Source organism: Pygocentrus nattereri, chromosome 28, assembly GCF_015220715.1.
Source record: "Pygocentrus nattereri isolate fPygNat1 chromosome 28, fPygNat1.pri, whole genome shotgun sequence".
Taxonomy (NCBI): domain Eukaryota; kingdom Metazoa; phylum Chordata; class Actinopteri; order Characiformes; family Serrasalmidae; genus Pygocentrus; species Pygocentrus nattereri.
Genome location: NC_051238.1, coordinates 3,216,622 through 3,239,121, shown reverse-complemented (window position 1 = coordinate 3,239,121; position 22,500 = coordinate 3,216,622). Strand labels below are relative to the sequence as shown.

Here is a 22,500-nt window from a genome sequence, read left to right as displayed (position 1 = left end):
TTACTTCATCTCAATTTTACTAAAAATCTGTGATAATAAATCTGCTTTTTTTACAAAAGATACACAGTCGTATATTATATATGTACAGTTGTATATATACATACAGTCGTATATTATATATGTACAGTTGTATATACACACAGTCGTATATAATATATGTACAGTTGTATATACACACAGTCGTATATTATATATGTAGTTGTATATACACACAGTCGTATATTATATATGTAGTTGTATATACACACAGTTGTATATTATATATGTACAGTTGTATATATACACAGTCGTATATTATATATGTAGTTGTATATACACACAGTCGTACATTATATACGTAGTTGTATATACACACAGTCGTATATTATATATGTACAGTTGTATATATACACAGTCGTATATTATATATGTACAGTTGTATATATACACAGTCGTATATTATATATGTAGTTGTATATACACACAGTCATATATTATATATGTAGTTGTATATACACACAGTTGTATATTATATATGTACAGTTGTATATATACACACAGTCGTATATTATATATGTAGTTGTATATACACACAGTCGTATATTATATATGTACAGTTGTATATACACACAGTCATATATTATATATGTAGTTGTATATACACACAGTCGTATATTATATATGTACAGTTGTATATACACACAGTCGCATATTATATATGTACAGTTGTATATATACACAGTCGTACATTATATACGTAGTTGTATATACACACACAGTCGTATATTATATATGTACAGTTGTATATATACACAGTCGTATATTATATACGTAGTTGTATATACACACAGTCGTATATTATATATGTACAGTTGTATATATACACAGTCGTATATTATATATGTAGTTGTATATATACATACAGTCGTATATTATATATGTACAGTTGTATATATACATACAGTCGTATATTATATATGTAGTTGTATATATACACAGTTGTATATTATATATGTACAGTTGTATATATACACAGTCGTATATTATATATGTAGTTGTATATATACACAGTCGTATATTATATATGTACAGTTGTATATATACACAGTCGTATATTATATATGTAGTTGTATATATACACAGTCGTATATTATATATGTACAGTTGTATATATACACAGTCGTATATTATATATGTAGTTGTATATACACACAGTCGTACATTATATACGTAGTTGTATATACACACAGTCGTATATTATATATGTACAGTTGTATATATACACAGTCGTATATTATATATGTACAGTTGTATATATACACAGTCGTATATTATATATGTAGTTGTATATACACACAGTCATATATTATATATGTAGTTGTATATACACACAGTTGTATATTATATATGTACAGTTGTATATATACACACAGTCGTATATTATATATGTAGTTGTATATACACACAGTCGTATATTATATATGTACAGTTGTATATACACACAGTCATATATTATATATGTAGTTGTATATACACACAGTCGTATATTATATATGTACAGTTGTATATACACACAGTCGCATATTATATATGTACAGTTGTATATATACAGTCGTACATTATATACGTAGTTGTATATACACACACAGTCGTATATTATATATGTACAGTTGTATATATACACAGTCGTATATTATATATGTAGTTGTATATACACACAGTCGTATATTATATATGTACAGTTGTATATATACACAGTCGTATATTATATATGTAGTTGTATATATACATACAGTCGTATATTATATATGTACAGTTGTATATATACATACAGTCGTATATTATATATGTAGTTGTATATATACACAGTTGTATATTATATATGTACAGTTGTATATATACACAGTCGTATATTATATATGTAGTTGTATATATACACAGTCGTATATTATATATGTAGTTGTATATATACATACAGTCGTATATTATATATGTACAGTTGTATATATACATACAGTTGTATATTATATATGTACAGTTGTATATATACACAGTCGTATATTATATATGTAGTTGTATATATTCAGTCATATATTATATATGTACAGTTGTATATATACATACAGTCGTATATTATATATGTACAGTTGTATATATACATACAGTCGTATATTATATATGTACAGTTGTATATATACACAGTCGTGTATTATATATGTACAGTTGTATATATACATACAGTCGTATATTATATATGTACAGTTGTATATATACACACAGTCGTATGCATTTATTCGTATGAAGTATTCATATAAGTGTATATTGAAGTATTCAGACCTTACATATTAACAAGGGTTATGTTCTGATCTATTTAAATCCAAGACATTAATAGTGACAGTAATAAGCTAAATAAGCAAACATATCACACAGCTATGATTAGTTAGCAGCTCTCTAGAAGCCTGAATTTTGTAATATAATGTTATGCAGCAACAATTTTCCCAAACCTCAGTTAATTTATGATTGCACACATAAGAAATGTCTTACATTAAAATCCAGTACCAGGAGCTCGCATAGTCTTCAAAGATCTTGGTGCCCACCTCCTTGGCGTCCAGCAGGCTGGCAATGCCACTGCAGGAGTGAAAACACAGTGATTAGACCTCAGCAAAGGTCACCTCAGCGGGTCACACTGACTAACACTACCAGCTCACAAAGCTCTACATACAGCTCTACATACAGTGGAGTAGACGGGGAGTCTAGAACAGTTCCGCTAGACCAAACAAACACCAACAAATTTAAACAATGGGTTATAGTGGGGCTGTCTGCGTGAGATTACTCTGAGTCTCTAGAATGTTGTCCCTCTTTCACACTGTTCTAGACTGCCCTCCCTCTGGATACTGTTCTAGAGTGTCCTGCCTATTTACTCTGTTTTACAATGTCCTCCCCAAAATGTCCTTTCCTATTCACATTTTTCTAGAGCGTTTCCCCAGGTCACACTGTTCACTCTCATCAAGAATGTTCTCCCTATTCACACTGTTCTAGAACATTCCCACAATCAAGAATGATCTCCCAGTTATACTTTTCTAGAATGCCATCCCCACCGAAAATGTTCTCCCCATTCACAGTGTTCTAGAATGTTTCTTCAACTCACACTGTTCTAGAATGCTCCCCCGCAGTCAGACTTTCTAGACTCTCTCATCAAGAATATCCTCCTCATTCACACAGCTGTAGAATGTTCTCCCCATTCAGTGTTCTAGAATGTTTCTTCCACTCACACTGTTCTAGAATGCTCCCCCCGAGTCAGACTTCCTAGAATGTTCTCTCCCATTAAGAATGCCCTCCTCAATTACACAGCTGCAGAATGCTCTCCCCCTTCACAACGTTTCCCCTATTCACACTGTTCTAATAAGATCTCCCCAGTTCAAACGATTCTAGAATACTCTCTCCTGCATTGTTCTTCCCATTTAGAATGCTCTGGAATGTCTGCCCATTCACACTGTTCTAGAAAGTTCTCCCATAGTCACGCTGCTCTAGAATGTTCTTCCCCATTCACACTGGTCTAGAACGTCTTCCCTCACTCACCATGGTTCATTAACACTCCAGTTCTGTGTCTGGAACACTGAACTGTCGACGTCTAACATGAGCATGTTGGTGTTTGGTTGGTGTGGAAGGACTTTAAAGTGATAGTCTTGGGTGACTGTCTATTAAAAAGGGGAATTTTTTTGCCAAACTACTTTAAACGTCACTCAAACACATCACTTAGCAGTAGCATTAGCATTACAGCAACCGGGAGGACGTTGAGCATGAGCGTTACTGGTGGAACAGAGGGAAGATCAGCGGTTTTTGAGATGTCTTGGTTTTTCATATTGATAATTTGTGCATAACAGAGCTACAAACGGGGCTGAAAGTATGAACAGACTGACGACGGAAGACAAAATGTGTTCAGAAACGCACGACTCTGGCGTTTACGAGACAGCTCTTAATAAGCTTCATCCATTAGTGTGTTTAAATGCATTTAATAATCTGATTTTGGCAGTTATGTGATTGTTGAAGGGGTGTGTAAACAGCACACTGATGTCTTAGACTTGACCGACTCTTATTACGAAATCACATGTAAAGTCTCACTCTGATTTCTTTCAGTTTTCTCAGCCTGCACATGCGTGAAAACGGAGCACTGTTGGGTTCTTTTAGTTGCAACTGATGAAAAAGCAGGTCTGCGCATGATTTATTCCAGCTTTAAGAATCTAATATAGGCCACTGCTGTTCAAAATGATATCACAAAGCCTTGCATCTCCATCTTTGTTGTTTTCCAGTTTTTGACATAATATGAAAATGTCTGTTGGGTCTTTACATTGTGTGTACATTTCATGATGAATGGACCAAAAGAAATGGCCCAAAATGACTTGGAATCTGGATCTGGTTCCATTGACTTCCATTAAAAGTCAAGTAGGTTTTTTGCTTCTCCTGTAAAGTTAACATTTTGGACATACGAGGTTTCCTTCCAACAGCAGTGATATCTTTATTATGGATAATACTCTTGGAATTTATTAGAAGTTTATTCTGGATATACTTTCACACTCTCCTTGTTTTGTAATCCCCTGTTTTAAGGGCAATTTTCCTGCAGTAATCAGCCTGTTAGCCCTGTATCTGAGGAAATATTCATATATATATCAATATACATACATACAATAGCTTAACTGAAACAGTTTATAGTTTGTGTGCATAAGTTTAGGCGTCACCTAAACTTATTCAAACATATTCAAACGTACGTGACAGTTTTTCAGGTTTCAAGATGCTGTTTTTAGCTATGCTAACATTTTCTAGCTAACAGTAAGTCACACAGCGTCAGAAGCCACGTAAGCAGGTCAGCATGGTGTGCACAGTGCTAACGGCGTGGGCTTATAGGCTTATAGCTTACTTGTTAGCTACATCAGCCTCACAGCCAAATAACGTTAAATAGCCGAGTCTACTACAGATTTTAACGGCTCGACATGATTTGAGGCAAGTGCGTGATGATAGAGGCAAGCAGTTAGCACCATGCTAATCGGTGAGACATAAGCTTACATTACTTGTTAGCTACCATTAGTCTTGTAGCTCCAGTGCTAAATAAGCAAGTCCATTTAACAGCTCGGCCCAGTTTGAGGCAGCTTGGCCCAGTTTGAGGCAGCTCGGCACAGTTTGAGGCAGCTCGGCACAGTTTGAGGCAGGCATGTGTTGTTATGTTCCATTAATTTCCATTACTGGTTAGCTACATTAGCCTCTAAGCTCCAGTGCAAACATAAAGAAGCAAACTTGAGGCACCAAACATGTCATGGCTGATTGACTACGCTCAGAATAAAAAGGGGAAACTGTGTCCTTTTCCTTTTTCACCAAAATACTCCTTCAATACTCCTGATAAAGCGGTGCGTTTATAAACTTTTTTGTCTTTCTGTATCTTTTAGGCGTGTAATATGGAAAATAATATGCTGTAACATGTGAGGGAGGTTAGTTCTGCAAAGCAGAGGAGGTCAGGAGCTAAAGGCAAGTAAATATACGGAGACCTTTTGGTTCCCTGCTGCATGGCTGTGACTCCGCTACAGGAGAGAAGCATTCAACCCATTAAAGCTCAGCTCACACAGTGAAGAGAACAATTCACATCAACCAGAGTTAACCAAAAACGTCAGTTTATATCACAATACCTACATGTAGAGTCGGTTATTCATTCAGCCTAATGAGAAACTGTAGAACAGACTCGGTTTATATCACAATACCTACATTTAGAGTCGGTTATTCATTCAGCCTAATGAGAAACTGTAGAACAGACTCGGTTTATATCACAATACCTACATTTAGAGTCAGTTATTCATTCAGTCTAATGAGAAACTAGAACGGACTCGGTTTATATCACAATACCTACATTTAGAGTCAGTTATTCATTCAGTCTAATGAGAAACTAGAACGGACTCGGTTTATATCACAATACCTACATTTAGAGTCGGTTATTCATTCAGTCTAATGAGAAACTAGAACGGACTCGGTTTATATCACAATACCTACATTTAGAGTCGGTTATTCATTCAGTCTAATGAGAAACTGTAGAACAGACTCGGTTTATATCACAATACCTACATTTAGAGCCGGTTATTCATTCAGTCTAATGAGAAACTGTAGAACGGACTCCGTTTATATCACAATACCTACATTTAGAGTCGGTTATTCATTCAGCCTAACGAGAAACTGTAGAACGGACTCGGTTTATATCACAATACCTACATTTAGAGTCGGTTATTCATTCAGCCTAATGAGAAACTGTAGAACGGACTCGGTTTATATCACAATACCTACATTTAGAGCCGGTTATTCATTCAGCCTAATGAGAAACTGTAGAACGGACTCGGTTTATATCACAATACCTACATTTAGTCGGTTATTCATTCAGCCTAATGAGAAACTGTAGAACAGACTCGGTTTATATCACAATACCTACATTTAGAGCCGGTTATTCATTCAGCCTAATGAGAAACTGTAGAACGGACTCGGTTTATATCACAATACCTACATTTAGAGCCGGTTATTCATTCAGCCTAATGAGAAACTGTAGAACAGACTCGGTTTATATCACAATACCTACATTTAGAGTCGGTTATTCATTCAGTCTAATGAGAAACGAGAACGGACTCGGTTTATATCACAATACCTACATTTAGAGTCGGTTATTCATTCAGCCTAATGAGAAACTGTAGAACAGACTCGGTTTATATCACAATACCTACATTTAGAGTCGGTTATTCATTCAGCCTAATGAGAAACTGTAGAACAGACTCGGTTTATATCACAATACCTACATTTAGAGCCGGTTATTCATTCAGTCTAATGAGAAACTGTAGAACAGACTCGGTTTATATCACAATACCTACATTTAGAGTCGGTTATTCATTCAGCCTAATGAGAAACTGTAGAACAGACTCGGTTTATATCACAATACCTACATTTAGAGTCGGTTATTCATTCAGCCTAATGAGAAACTGTAGAACAGACTCGGTTTATATCACAATACCTACATTTAGAGTCAGTTATTCATTCAGTCTAATGAGAAACTAGAACGGACTCGGTTTATATCACAATACCTACATTTAGAGTCGGTTATTCATTCAGTCTAATGAGAAACTGTAGAACAGACTCGGTTTATATCACAATACCTACATTTAGAGCCGGTTATTCATTCAGTCTAATGAGAAACTGTAGAACGGACTCCGTTTATATCACAATACCTACATTTAGAGTCGGTTATTCATTCAGCCTAATGAGAAACTGTAGAACGGACTCGGTTTATATCACAATACCTACATTTAGAGCCGTTTATTCATTCAGCCTAATGAGAAACTGTAGTACGGACTCGGTTTATATCACAATACCTACATTTAGAGTCGGTTATTCATTCAGCCTAATGAGAAACTGTAGAACAGACTCGGTTTATATCACAATACCTACATTTAGAGTCGGTTATTCATTCAGTCTAATGAGAAACGAGAACGGACTCGGTTTATATCACAATACCTACATTTAGAGTCGGTTATTCATTCAGTCTAATGAGAAACTGTAGAACAGACTCGGTTTATATCACAATACCTACATTTAGAGCCGGTTATTCATTCAGTCTAATGAGAAACTGTAGAACGGACTCCGTTTATATCACAATACCTACATTTAGAGTCGGTTATTCATTCAGCCTAATGAGAAACTGTAGAACGGACTCGGTTTATATCACAATACCTACATTTAGAGCCGTTTATTCATTCAGCCTAATGAGAAACTGTAGAACAGACTCGGTTTATATCACAATACCTACATTTAGAGTCGGTTATTCATTCAGCCTAATGAGAAACTGTAGTACGGACTCGGTTTATATCACAATACCTACATTTAGAGCCGTTTATTCATTCAGCCTAATGAGAAACTGTAGTACGGACTCGGTTTATATCACAATACCTACATTTAGAGTCGGTTATTCATTCAGTCTAATGAGAAACTGTAGAACAGACTCGGTTTATATCACAATACCTACATTTAGAGCCGGTTATTCATTCAGTCTAATGAGAAACTGTAGAACAGACTCGGTTTATATCACAATACCTACATTTAGAGTCGGTTATTCATTCAGCCTAAGTTTCTCATTAAGATGAATACTAGTTCTGTAAAGCTTGTTCAACCTAGCAACAGTAGCTCTGACAGAATACATGTAGGTGGAGCCTGGATAGATCAGTTTGGATACTGCTAGTTTTATCCAACACTGATAGTGAACAGTGATCGGCAAAAAACCATCGTACTGACAGACACAGCGGTTTGTCAGACTTGTGTTTTGTGCAAAGAGAGCAGCTCAATCGGCAGTGAACTCATGCAGGCATGCACAGCTTGAGCGGATGATCAAGCTGTAAAAGGCCAGACTCTGTTTGGCCTGCTTGGCCTTCGAGAGGCCGGTTATCATACCCAAATAAAGCTGACTGCTCTCCCCTGGAGGGAAAGATGACATGCTTAAGAATACAGACTGAACAAAACAAAGCCTGGACTAAATAACACAAATTTATTAATTTAAGATAAAGCATCCAACTCTTCCTACATCCTGCAGGGGGTGCTATAACTCTGATATATTTCGGTGATAAGGCGACTGAATGAGCCTGTAGAGAGTTTACACTTACTTGGCGGCATCTCTGAGATCAACGACACTCCGGGTTTTACCTAGACCGTCCTTAAAGTCCGTTTTGTTGGCGACGGTTAGCGTCCCATTTCTGGTGATGAAATCTGGAAAGCACCTCTGAAGGACTGATGGGGAAAGGAAAAGACTATAAGATTATGCACTCATTTAAAAAAATCTCTTTACTTTGCTTGTGACTTTTGAGTGATATTTCAATGCCAGTAGACCGCCCAGAAAACGCTGAGCAAAATGCCAGTGGACCGCCAGCTTTGTCATCAGCGGTCCACTGTCCTCTTGCCATCAGGGTGGCTACTGAGTTGCATTACTTTTACAGTTGGCACATAAATATACAGGAAACCATACTGTAATTACAGCTTTTTATTGTAAGTGTACAGAAGTACATCACTAATCTTGTGGTCAAAATACACAGCTGATTATTGTTATTCAATGTTACCTGGTTTAGGAAATTACTGTAAAACTAACAGCCAGTAATTTACTGTCATTTTATAGTGAACTATTTTTAACAATGTCCATTACCTTCATAGCTCCAGCCCTGAAACTAAACAAGCAAACTTCAGACATGAAAAATGTCCTGGCTAAAAACTGGAAAACAGAGAAAATTTGACTTTTTGCTGAGCTATTGCTTTAAGACGTTCACCAACTCACTCACAGGGTCTGCTAGGAACCAGCATGGAGGGACAGTCTTCATCCCTGAGCACCTGAGCGACAGACTGAGAGAGAAAGACACAAAAACAGATTTACCTAAGCTGCACTTATACTTGGTGCTCGATTCTCTTTCCAGACCAAAGCAGAAAATGATCCACACTATACTGTCAAAAGTATTTGCTTGTCTAACTTCACACACATAAGGTGACATCCCATTCTTAATCCATAGGGTTTAATATGATGTCGGCCCACCCTTTGCAGCTATAACAGCTTCAACTCTTCTGGGAAGGCTTTCCACACGGGTTAGGAGTGTGTTTCTGGGAATTTCTGACCGTTCTTCCAGAAGCACATTTGTGAGGTCAGACACTGATGTTGGACGAGAAGGCCTGGCACACAGTCTCCACTCTGATTCATCCCAAAGGTGTTCTATGGGGTTGAGGTCAGGACTCTGTGCAGGCCAGTCAAGTTCTTCCACACCTTTATGGACCTGCTTTGTGCACTGGTGTGCAGTCATGTTGGAGCAGGAAGGGGCCGTCCCCAAACTGTTCCCACAAAGTTGGGAGCATGAAATTGTCCAAAATCTCTTGGTGCTGAAGCTTTAAGAGTTCCTTTCACTGGAACTAAGGGGCCGAGCCCAACTCCTGAAAAACTACCCACACAATGATCCCCCCTCCACCAAACTTTACACTTGGAACAATACAGTCAGACAAGTACCGTCTCCTGGCAACCACCAAACCCAAACTCGTCCGTACCATCGCCGTCTTATAAACATCAGAGCATGAACTTCGTCTCCTCTGCAGACCAGTTTCTGCTCCGCCATGTTGAACGGTATAAACTCTCACTATGACGCGCCGCACATGCAAAACAGACTTAAACTTTCCGATAGGGAAAGTAATCAGATACAGGCACTTACACGGATATTATTCTTCTGTTTAACTGATTATTTACTGGATTACCCACCTCGATCAACTGGATAGAAATTGTATTCCGAAAGGCCTCAATCAGACTAGACTATTCCCACTGAAGTGTATATATATAGATGTATTCTATTCCGCTTGAGCTATTAGTCAGATTATTATTGGATTATCAGGCTGCATGTAAACATGGCTATTGTGTAACATAACTTCAGTGTTTCTATGTAAATTACGATGATTTTCTGTGGGAACAGCTGTTCAAAGCTGTGTTTGCTGGTCATGTACTGGCTGCGTTTTTGAGCTCAAAATAAGCTAAAATTGTCCCCGAAACATTTGGTAAAGTTTGGTAGTGTTATGATTGTTTTGGTAATGACAATGGAATGTTCAATCATTTATTTTAATGAAATAATCATAATTACGCTACAGAGTCACTCAAAGCAAAAGGATGTTAGTCTGAAGTCCAAGTCAGTAAAACGTCTGAAATGTGTTTTCAGCTCTGACTTCAGAAGAATAATCAAAATTAAAGCGATAAAAAAAAGTTTTTAAGAGGCCCTAAGATAACTGAGAAAGCCAACATGTGCATGTTTGTGACAGTGTGTGTGTGTGTGTGTGCGTCAGTCTAGCACTGCTCCTCTCCAGAAACACCAGAAACAGCTCGGCTCTGCAGCGTGGGAAGAGCAGAGAAGAAGCAGTGACTCGGTCGAAAAACATCGTCACGGTTTGCGTTATTAACGAACTGCATCACCACAGCGCTAACACTGACACACACAGTCGGTCACACCATCCCTGCACATTCCCACTACAGGGCGCTGACATCATCGTCACACGCACGCTTTTTCCACAGTTAGCACAGCTAAGTTTGCCGCTGTCTCTGGAACGTTGTGTCTGGACTTGCTTAATGACATTCCTCACAGCTCCTTCTGCTCCGCTCATCACCGGTGACTCGGCACAGTTTCCTCTTTTATTACTCTCTACAGTTTTTCACTCTTATAAATGATGGTGACAGAAATGTTTCTATTATTTTCAGCAGTGCAACACAAAAACCATGTTTTTTAGAACCATACTTGGAAGTGTAAAGAACCTTTTTAAAGAACAGCATGGCTGTAAATTCATCAATAGGAGAACAGCACAGCTAAAAACCCACCAATAAGAGAACAGCACAGTTATATATCCACCAGTAAGACAATAAAATCCCACCAACAGTAAAGGGGAACAGCTGGGAAACAGCATAGGAGAACAGTACAGTTAAAAAAGTACCAACAGGAGAACAGTACAGTTAAAAAAGTACCAACAGGAGAACAGTACAGTTAAAAATCCACCAATAAGAGAACAGTACAGTTAAAAAAGTACCAACAGGAGAACAGTACAGTTAAAAATCCACCAATAGGAGAACAGTACAGTTAAAAATCCACCAATAGGAGAACAGTACAGTTAAAAATCCACCAACAGGAGAACAGTACAGTTAAAAATCCACCAACAGGAGAACAGTACAGTTAAAAAAGTACCAACAGGAGAACAGTACAGTTAAAAATCCACCAATAGGAGAACAGTACAGTTAAAAAAGTACCAACAGGAGAACAGTACAGTTAAAAATCCACCAACAGGAGAACAGTACAGTTAAAAATCCACCAATAAGAGAACAGCAGAACTAAAAATTCAGCAATAGAAGAATAGAACAGTTAAAAATCCACAAATAAGAGAACATTTTTAGAGGAGGACGGGTTCCTCCTTTGAGTTTTGGTTCCTTCCCTTGCCACTGTCGCCATTGGTGACCCTAATGGGGGCTTTGGATCCAGATATTTTCTGGAACGCTGCTTTGTGAGAACACTTGGTGTAAAAAGTGCTATACAAATAAACTCTGACTTGACTTTCTCAGCGTGTACCTTTTTTGGATTGTCGAAGCCGGGTTTGCAGAACTGCCTGTAGTACTCCCAGTAGCTCCGGTTCCTGCTGTAGTTATACTGCATGTCTAAATATGTGGCAAATCTGTCTGGGCACTTGGATACACACAGCTGGGGAGAGGGGGAGAGAGAGAGAGAGAGAGAGAGAGAGAGAGAGAGAGAGAGAGAGAGAGAGAGAGAGAGAGAGAGACACGATGTGTTAGTGAATATCTATATATCAATTTTTCATTTTCATCCAGTCCATACGTGAGATTTACACACTACAGGAGTCCTTCACGTGAAATAAACACGCTGTGATCAGCGCTGAGCACGCGCGCCTACAGGAGAGGAGCTTATGTGCACTCTTTCCACTTTCATTGGTTGTGCTGCCAAGTGAGAGGGTTGCCAAGTTTGCCTGCCAAACTGAGCTAGTTTGACAATGCTGTCGTGGTAGAAATGGAAGTTTCAGCATCTGCTTGGTGACTTTTAAGCAAACTGTTTACATCACCTGGCAACCCTGCCTGCTGTAGAGAATGCTACAAGTACAGCAGGTTCTGTGAACCCCTTAAAAAGAAAAACAAAATTAACAAGCCAGAGATAAAGATATTGAAAACTGGAGTTTATGATCTTCAGGGATTAACACTTTACTCGACGCGCGTCTACACAACATCTTACATAAACGCGTCATAACATCTTAATAAATGTTTAAATCCACTTTCACAAATGTTTTATATGATATTAATATGGACTATGATATTAAAATGGACCGTCATTTTACTGAGATGCATTTTTCAAAACAAAAGTCCTCTTTTTATTTTGAAAAATGATACTATTTTCAGTAAAACACCTCATTTCTGGACATCCAAAACAAGAATGACCTTGCTTTATCCCTTTGGTCGTTAGGTGTTGTTATGAAAAGAAAACAGCGGCTGCAGCTCTAAAACCAGACCTAATATGTCTGTAACAAGCTTGAAGTTAAACATGGAATGGCTTTTAAAAGCTTCAAATGTGTGTGTTTAATCTAGAAGTGCCTGTTTCGAACTTTCCGTTCCACCTTAAACGCTGCAGCAGTTACATACGGTGCCTGAATGACCATTTAAGGAGGATCAGAAAATTTAAACTTCAGCCTCGCCAGAAAAGCTTCATGTGAATCACTGTTACCTGAGCACTAACAAGCTACTAGAAGCCTGTAGGGAGGCTAGAAGAAGTTAGCATTATCACTGAGGTGTTATTTTTCTCATTTCGAATTTAGGGCCCAAATTAATGGCCCTAATGACGGTCATCACTGTCAATATAGGATATGTCCGGTGAGGTGGTGGTGGTGTTAGTGTGGGCAGGTGTGTCCAGTCAATACAGAACTGCCCTACACTGTGAATGGTACAGTGACCCAGTGGCCCAAACTACTGAATAACATCAATCCAGTCATCGTGCCTCTGCATGAACAACACAGGCCTCATTTCATCTTCATGGATGACAAAGCTCCATCTCATCGAGGTCCCATCATTAGGGAACGGCTGCTGGAGACTGGGGTACCTCACATGGAGCGGCGTGCACTTTCTCCAGACCTCAATCCCATAGGAAACCTATGGGATCAGTGGAGTCGCCGCGTAGAGGCTCGTAACTCTGTACCTCAGAACCTCAATGACCTGAGGGCCGCCCTTCAAGACATTGGCATGTTTTGTTGGGGTTTACCCACCACTGTCATTGGCTTTTGTTTAAATAAATTGCTTGAGATTAGGAAATCACCGCTGCATGCTTCTACTTAAATGCTCTACTTTCATGATATTATATCACTGTAGCATGAACTTTTTACGTTTTCCATAAATTTCACCCGAAAGCCAAACCCCTAACTTTTTGTGAGTAGTGTATAGCATGATATATAACACCATATACATTACATAGCCACTGTCCAGAGAAAAACAAGCATCTCCAAAATAGTAACTTTACAGGAGAGGGCAAAAACGCCCTTTACTTTTAATGCAAGTTAATGTAAAGAGATTTTATTCTAATTGATCTTGGGTTTTTTTTTTTTTTTTAATTCCCAGGCCAACATTCCTTGGCCACACCCCCCCCCCCCCCCCTTTCCAGGGGACATATATATATATTTTTTTTTCTTTTTCATTTTGGTATTAACTCATCACTTATTAATGATCATACAGATATAAGGTGACGTAGCACCACAACCACCCAACAACCCTCCAAACGTGGGTAGTTATCAATCCTATGTAGGGGTTTTAACGCTTTCCTGATGAGTTTGGAGAGAGAAGTCAGCTCTCAATATACTGTAAAAATTGTGACCAGGTTTCCTTGAAGGAATTTTTTAAACTTGCTGGAAGTCTCTCCAGGTCGCAGTGATCCATGAGGAGGTGAAGCCAAAGCTTTACTGAAATTTTGGTTCTGTCCTTCCAGTTCAGCAGTATAAGTTTTTTGGCAATGGTAAGTGGTATGAATATAAAGGGTTTGAGGTGATTGGGTGCTTAAAGTGAGGAAAGGTCATTAAGGAGCGCTACAATGGGACATAAAGGGATGACAAGGCCCAATATCTCTGATAGCCTGTCCATGACCTCTGACCAAAACTGCTGGATCGGGGGACAGTTCCAGAAGGCATGATGGTAGTTACCTGTTAAAGCTGGACGATGCTGGCATTTATCACTGTGACTGAATCCCATACGGTGCAGTTTAGAGGCTGTAATATGTTCTGTGAAGGCTTTTATATTGAATTAGTTGGAGTTTTGAACTGTTGGACATAGAGAAGAAGTCACTGCATATATTTTGCCAGTTGACACTGCATGTTTCTTTTATATCTGAGGCCCATTTTTCAGTCGTGAGTGAGGTAGTGTTGTCCTTTGAGGCTAAAAGTTTATATATTTGTGATAACATGTTCTGAGGTTTAAGGGAGTGTAGTTATAAGGGGGGGGGGGGGGGGGACTGCAGAAATTTCCACTATTAACTGTTTTCCTTAGAACATCTTTGAGTTGTATATACTGAAATTGACAGCTATATGGTATATTGTATTTTTCTTTGATGTCATCAAAGGTCCTGAGCAGGCCATCAGAGAACAGCTGTGCCAGGCTGGTTATTCCTCTCTGTTTCCAGGCTGGGAATATAAAAGTTTTGTTATTTATTAAAAACATGGGGTTATTCCACAGAGGAGTATGACCGGAGGGAGAGTGGCTGTAGTTGAGAATTTTGTTTGAATTCCTCCACGCATTTAGGGTGGTGCTTATTGTTCTGTATTTATAAAATTTTGTTCTTTTTACAGTTTTGTCTATGAATGGAATACTATTAATGTCCAGTTCTTGAACTAAACTTTCCTCGATGTCTTGCCAGGGTTGGTTTGAACTCCTTGTCCAATGTCTAATGTAAAGCAATTGATGTGATAGAAAGTAGTGGTAGAAATTTGGGGCTCCAAGTCCTCCAAGATGTTTCGGTTTCTGGAGGGTAGCTAACTTAATTCGAGGCTTTTGGTGCCTCCAATAGAACTTCGTAACTGCATTGTAAAGAGAGGAGAACCAGCCTGACGGTCATAGAGAACAGATAACTGATTTTGGGAAGGATATTCGGCCTATTAAAGTTAATGGTAGTTTATTCCACCTTTCCAGATTTTCCTCTATTTCTTGCATTAAAGGTATGTGGTTAAGTTTATAGAAATCGTTTATGTTAGAAGAGATATGAATACCAAGACTGTGTGATATGTTCAGACGATATATCGTAGACCTCGTCATGCCAGTTGAATTTACTCTGAGGCAGAAACTCAGATTTGGATGAATTAATGGAAAAGCCAGACACCCTGCTATACTTATTTATCAGATCATGAACTGATGGAAGGGGCAGTGAAGGGTTAGTAACATATAGTAAAACATCATCTGCATACAGACTGATTTTATGGTGGTATGACTTTGACTGTATACCTGAGATTTTATCACACTGTCTGATAGAGGCAGCCAAGGGCTCAATAAAAAGACAAACAGTAAAGGTGATAAAGCGCATCCTTGTCGACATCCTCTTTGTAGCTGAAAAGGTCTGGATATATGTGTGTTTGTTGAGACTGAGGCAGAAGGTGAGTTGTATAGTGTTTTTATCCCGTTGGTAAAGTCTGGACCAAATCCAAAGCGTTTAAGAGAAGCAAAGAGAAAGGACCACTCTACCCTATCAAACGCCTTTTCAGCATCCAGAGATGCTGTTATACATGGTGATATATATGGACATCTTTCGCTGCTATACATATGAATTAGAGTGAATAACCTACGTTTGTTCTCTGAGGACTGTCTCCCTTTGATAAACCCAGTTTGATGTGCGCTTATGAGAGCAGGTATGACCGATTCCAATCTGACTGATCAAGCTTTACTTATTATCTTTATGTCTGAATTGATCAGTGAAATGGGACGGCAGCTGGAGCAATCGGTGGATGTTTTATTTGGTTTTAAGATAAGTGTGATAAGAGCCGTATTCATAGGACAGGGTATGGATGTATTTTTGAACATTTCTGAGATTACCTTCAAAAAGAGCGGTGAAATAAGAGGCCAGAACTGTTCGTAAAGTTCTGCTGGGTTAGGGTCAGGCCCTGGAGATTTATGATGAGGCATTAGAAAGAGGGCTTTGGTGATTTCTTCAGAGGAAAGAGGTCTGTCCATTGATTCTGATACAGATGTAGGTGATGTAGGTCGGGAGACGCTGCTCAGGAATGCTTCAGGTTCTTCCTTTGAGGCTTTCTCATCAGAAGTATAGAGACTAGAGTAAAACGACCTAAATACATCATTGATATCTAGGGGGTCCTGAATGATCCTACCAGAGGGATCTGAGATTGCTGTTATTACTGATTTGCTAAACATTTTCCAGTTTTATTTCCAAATTCAAATTGCTGTTGTCTAAGTTTGAGCACAGCCTGTTCGGTCTTTTTTGCAGTATATTATTGAGTTCATATTTAAGTTTCATGAGTTCTTTAATGATTTGATCAGTAGGTGTCTGAGAGGCCAGAAGGTCCCACCTCTTCCCCTCATCCTGCAGCGCTTTGTTCTTTTGCCAGGTCTTCCTTCTTCTTTTTAGAACAGTATGGAATGATTTTTCCTCTCATCACAACTTTTGCTGTTGCCCAAAGTGTGCAAGCTGTGATGTCAGGATGTTCATTAGTTTCAATAAAGGCGCCCATTCCATGATCTATGCGTGGGTTCAGGACTGTATTGAAGTCACCACCAATTATGAAAAATGAGTCAGAGAATTTAGACGTTTCTGAGAAGAGTGGATGAAAGAAAACAGGAGAATCTGTGTTTGGTCCATATATATTTACTAAAGTTAAGGTATCTTTCCCAATAGTGCCATTTGGCCAATCCATTTGGTGGTTAATCTCCGAGACTCTGCCTCTGTAAGGTGGTTTCTTTAATAAAACATGTGTCAGATTTTAAACTATTGAGATGGTTTAACATTTTTGGCACGGGAGCCGATTCCTCTTATATTCCATAAGATTATTATAAGGCATAGTACCATGATTGTAGAATAGCCATACAACACTGAGCTGGCATGTTATAACAATACATATAGACGGGGCGGTTATGTTTACAACAAGCAACAGAGAAAGGACGGACGAGTACAGAGACTACATTCAGAAACAGACATAAAAAACAGAACAGGCTGGGCATGGATGTGTGTGTGTGTGTGTGTGTGTGTGTGTGTGTGTGTTTAAATGGGCTGTAGGCTTGAGTTAGTGTGATGTACTGACGTTATAGAGGGGAAAAAAAAGGGGGGGGGGGGGGGGGGGGGACAGAACAAGCGCATAGAGGTGCATTTGGTATATGTTGGTTGCTGGATGGAGTCAGTCCATCCTCCTTTTCCATGATCCTTCTTCTTTCAGAGAGGCCACGGTGTGATCTGGGAGTCTCTGAAGAACTGGCCATTGACGTATAATTTGCCTACAACTAGTGAGACGCGTTTGCTGGCGAGTCTGTGCTCCTTCATAAGAGGATATCACACCTTGCGTCGCTCATTTATCTCCCGAGGAAATTGGTCATTGATACCAAAAGTTGTTCCTTTTAGTTCTCTTCCTTTGCTTTTTACAAGCTCCTTCTGTTTATAGAGTTCGAATTTAGCGATTATTGGTCTGGGTGGATTTTGTGAGCGGGCTCCGAGATGATTTTCACGGTTTCATTCGGCAGTTTCAGTTTCGTCTGCATAAAGTCTTTAATCAATAATTCTGGGTTATCCATTTCTGGGTTATCCACCTCGTGCATGCTCCCTCTGAGCGGTGGTTTCTAATTTTGGGGCTTTTCTATTGGTCCAATCATCATAAAACTTTAACACAATGTAAACAAGACCTGCCACGTTCAAATGACGCAGAAAAATGAAAATAGACAAAAATGGGTACACATGTTTTTCTTTGGACAGTGATGATGTATATCACTATACAATCTAATTTAATTTATGACATCATTTGAAAATACTTGTTGCCTTTTTCCATTGCATGTAAATTTCATGATAAGTGTATCAAACGAAGTGGCTCCAAATGACTTGGGAAAAGTCTGGTTCCTTTGACTTACATTAAAAGTCTTCTGCTGTAAAGTTACCATACTGGAGAGAAGGTTTTGTCCAAATAAATATATATATATATATATATATATATATATATATATATATATATATATATATATATGCTCTCATAACTCTGAGTGTGAGTCACGTACGATCCCGTGATAAGATGAAACTGATCATCACAAAGATGCAGAAAAAGATATAGAAACATCGTATTTGACACGTGGGCGAGTTTGTGGAGCCCAGAGGATTAAAACTGTACCTGAGTCGTAGGGCACTGCAGGTTGATGAGAACTGCTGGGTTGGCACAGTGTAAAATGTTGAAGTAGAACAATATGGCTTTATTTCTGCGTGAAGAGATGAAAAAGAATTTTTGATGAAACACAGACTGTTTCACATCTATTATTCACACACCCACAGCCACCAACACACACACCCACACACCAATATCTGACAGTACAAACTGCATTTCATTATCATACACTAGTGACATCTAACAAGTTCCACCATGCAAGAAGTGAGAAACAGATCACAAACATACTCGACATACTCGTGCGTCATGCACTCGTACAGCACTGTGCAAAAGTAAGAGACTCTTGAGTTTCAAGTCAAAACAGCCATTAAGAAACTCTTTCTCTTTTGCAGCATCAGGAAAAAACGTAAAACAACTCAGATTCCTCAAAAATTAAATCTCCTCTGCGCTGTGTTCAGTCAGCGGATCTCTTTCCCTTCATTCCAGCTTCCGTTCTTCTCAGGAGCCTCACTTTCAGCTCCTCAGAGAATCTGCAGACACGTCTCCAAAGCTCAGTATGAGAAGCTGGTTGATGATTTTCTGATCAAACCCATTCAGTGGTGCTGAGGTCTGGACTCTGGGGTGGTCAGTCCATCGTCCAGCTTCTTTGTTTGGTGTGTCCGTCTCCTTTTCTCAGGGAGGTTCTTCTTGATCAGCTACACGTCCTTTCAGACCCACAGCGCTGAGTGGTCTTCTCACAGTGGAAGGATGGACAGAAACACCTGTGGATGTTTTCAGATCTGAAGCAGCTTGATGTTCTCCTCTCTCTCAGAGATCAAAGCTTTCAGCGCTGTTTATCTGATAGGGGACAGTTTTGGGGTCTACCAGGTCTTCCAGGTGGTTGTTAGGAGGCACATAGTGTTGAACTCCAGTTTTAGAAACTCTTGGTTTTTCACTTTGACTTTGTCCTTTTTTTAAAAAGTGGATTATCCGATATCCAATCACCTCATAAATATATTCTGAAAAATGACTTGCACTTAACAGCTGCTTTGACTGGAAGTTAACTAAATGAAGGGTGGTCTCTGACTTATGTACACGCCCCCTTACACATAAACCACAGAATGTTGTACAGCGTATACTCACGCGTTTGGCGTCCCCTGCTGGCCACAGAACTGGCCGTAGCTGTCTGTGGGATAAACCACTTTTCGCGGGTCACCATGCATCCATGCTGAACATGCGTGAGAGAATAAAAGATCAGAGGACATTCGTTAATTCAGTCAGTCATTCGTTCATTTACAAATCCCTCATTTTGTATGAAAATCAAACTATGTTAAAGAAACGGTAGGAAACAACATCAAATTCAGTTTCCTCATGCTTACTCCAGATGTGCGTGATCAGCTGAGACATGTTTAGTGTCAAAACTTTGATTCTGCAGTTGTAAGTTGAAGCTAAGAGGCTATCATTGCTAAAAAACAACTGAAGTCAACAGTCACCCAAATTTTTTTGTGTAAATTTATCCCCACAATCTTTCTCAACACACTCAAACCGCATCATTATAACTTGTATAGTAAATACTGAATAAGTTAGCAGATACCAAATAATTTATAGTAAATACTGAATAATTCATAGTAGATACTGAATAATTCATAGTAGTTACTGAGTAATTCATAGTAGATACTGAATAATTCATAGTAAATACTGAATAAGTAACAATAGATACTGAAAAATGTGCAGTAAATACTGAATAATTAATAGTAAATACAGAATAATTCATAGTAAATACAGAATAATTCACAGTAAATACTGAATAAGTAACAATAGATACTGAATAATTCACAGTAAATACTGAAATTCACAGTAGATACTGAATAATTCATAGTAGATACTGAATAAGTAACAATAGATACTGAAAAATGTGCAGTAAATACTGAATAATTCATAGTAGATACTGAATAATTCATAGTAGATACTGAATAAGTAACAATAGATACTGAAAAATGTGCCGTAAATACTGAATAATTCACAGTAGATACTGCATAATTCATAGTAGATACTGAATAATTAATAGTAGATACTGAAAAATGTGCAGTAAATACTGAATACTTCATAGTAGATATTAGTAGATAGTCTTAATACTAATTAAATGACTAATTAAAGCGATTAAGGCTGTGATGCAGAAAAGAAATGTTCCTTTCGTGATGAAGTGCAGCAACAGCTCTGTTGAAGTCTCTTTATGGACGACCACAATACAGGAGCAGTGATCTCATCTCATCCCCTTCCGGAGTCACATGAGCTCATCAGCGCAGCTCAGCCTGATTCGGTCTGATCTACACTCGAGCAGGAGGGATGAATGGCTTCTTCAGACAAAAGAGGGAGAGAGACTTCCACGCACCCACTCTCCAACGGCCGGAAGATCTGCTCCATCAACTCCTCTTACTCGCACACTCCTCCTTGTACAGACAGCTGTGCTGAGGGGGACGAGACCACGAACCAACACACCTGTATCCTCTGCATTCACTGATGATGGACACTCATACATGCAGCTGCAATGAGTCTCTGAATCCACCACCTGCTCCTCCAGCGTTTCTTCTGCATTCAAGGGTACTATTAGGGGTTGCAGGTAACAGCCTCTACTCTTCTGCGAGGGTTTTACAGATGTCAGAACACTGCTGTGAAGATTTGATTGCATTCAGCCATAAGAGCACTAATTTTGTCAATAACCCGATGTAGAATACTTACAAAAATTTAGCTAGTGAAACGCTACAGATGTAAAAAAGATGGTTCTTCAAGGGTTCTTTAGTAAAGGCAAAGGTTCTATTTTGAAACATGAGTTTCCTGCTTAAGTGGTCCTGTGCATGGTAAAATGGTTCTTCAGACTGATGAATTGACTTTGTATAGCCCCAAAGGCATGACATGCTAACTAATGGCTAACAACAGAAAAACGCTTTTTGGTGCTATATTTTCAAAAAAAGGATCTAAACAGAACCATATACAACACATTCTCCCTCAATCTGAAGAACTAAGCAGTTGTACGTAGTTAGATAAAGTGCTGTAGTGCTCACGGCTAAGAAAGGAGACATGGCTAAAGGCAAACTTGCCTTCCCTGGCATCTTACTCATTGTTCCAGGTCGTCCCACAGATTTTGGCACTGTGGTTCAAATTTACGGTCACCTCAACCAAATTTCCAGGTAATTAAAACACCCCAGAACCTCACAGAGCCTCCAGTTGGAGCCACACCTTACTGAACGCTTCCTGAGGTCTACGATGAACATGACGCCGAGTATCATTCATATACAGGCAGAATTCATCTGACCAGCTAACACGTTTCCAGTCATGAACAGTCCAGTTTCTGTGTCTCTTCTTCCACTGTAACCCAGCAACTCTGAGCAGAAATGAGCAAAGGCCTTTTACGCGCCACTCTGCTCCATATGTTTGGCATGTGGTTCCCTGAGGAGAATTCTTTCAGAAATTAGTTGTGAAGAACCTGCACTGACTACTAAAAGCAATCCTTGCCTGTAAGCGATATTTTTTCCACAAGCTGTGAAACACGCCGACAGTCCCTGTCCGTAAGTTGTGTCTTTCAGCCACAATTCTGATGAGAATGTCCTGTAGACTGGGACTTTTGCAACTGCTGATTGA

The 22,500-nt window shown here is 38.8% G+C and overlaps 1 protein-coding gene across 4 annotated transcripts in view; it reads right to left on the bottom strand.

Annotated features, from left to right (window-relative positions):
• Positions 1-22,500, bottom strand: part of LOC108412671 (choline transporter-like protein 5-B) — an 87,311-nt gene that overhangs the window by 25,376 nt on the left and 39,435 nt on the right. For 2 of the 4 annotated variants that reach the window (XM_017684798.2, XM_037535909.1), the window contains exons 4-10: positions 20,005-20,089; positions 18,892-18,976; positions 12,111-12,239; positions 9,318-9,378; positions 8,652-8,775; positions 5,517-5,549; positions 2,524-2,607 (exon numbers count right to left, since the gene is read on the bottom strand). In XM_017684798.2, the coding sequence (XP_017540287.1) occupies positions 2,524-2,607; positions 5,517-5,549; positions 8,652-8,775; positions 9,318-9,378; positions 12,111-12,239; positions 18,892-18,976; positions 20,005-20,089 (601 nt within the window). The remainder of the gene's footprint in view (positions 1-2,523; positions 2,608-5,516; positions 5,550-8,651; positions 8,776-9,317; positions 9,379-12,110; positions 12,240-18,891; positions 18,977-20,004; positions 20,090-22,500) is intronic. The other 2 variants (XM_017684800.2, XM_037535910.1) reach the window with 1 other exon arrangement.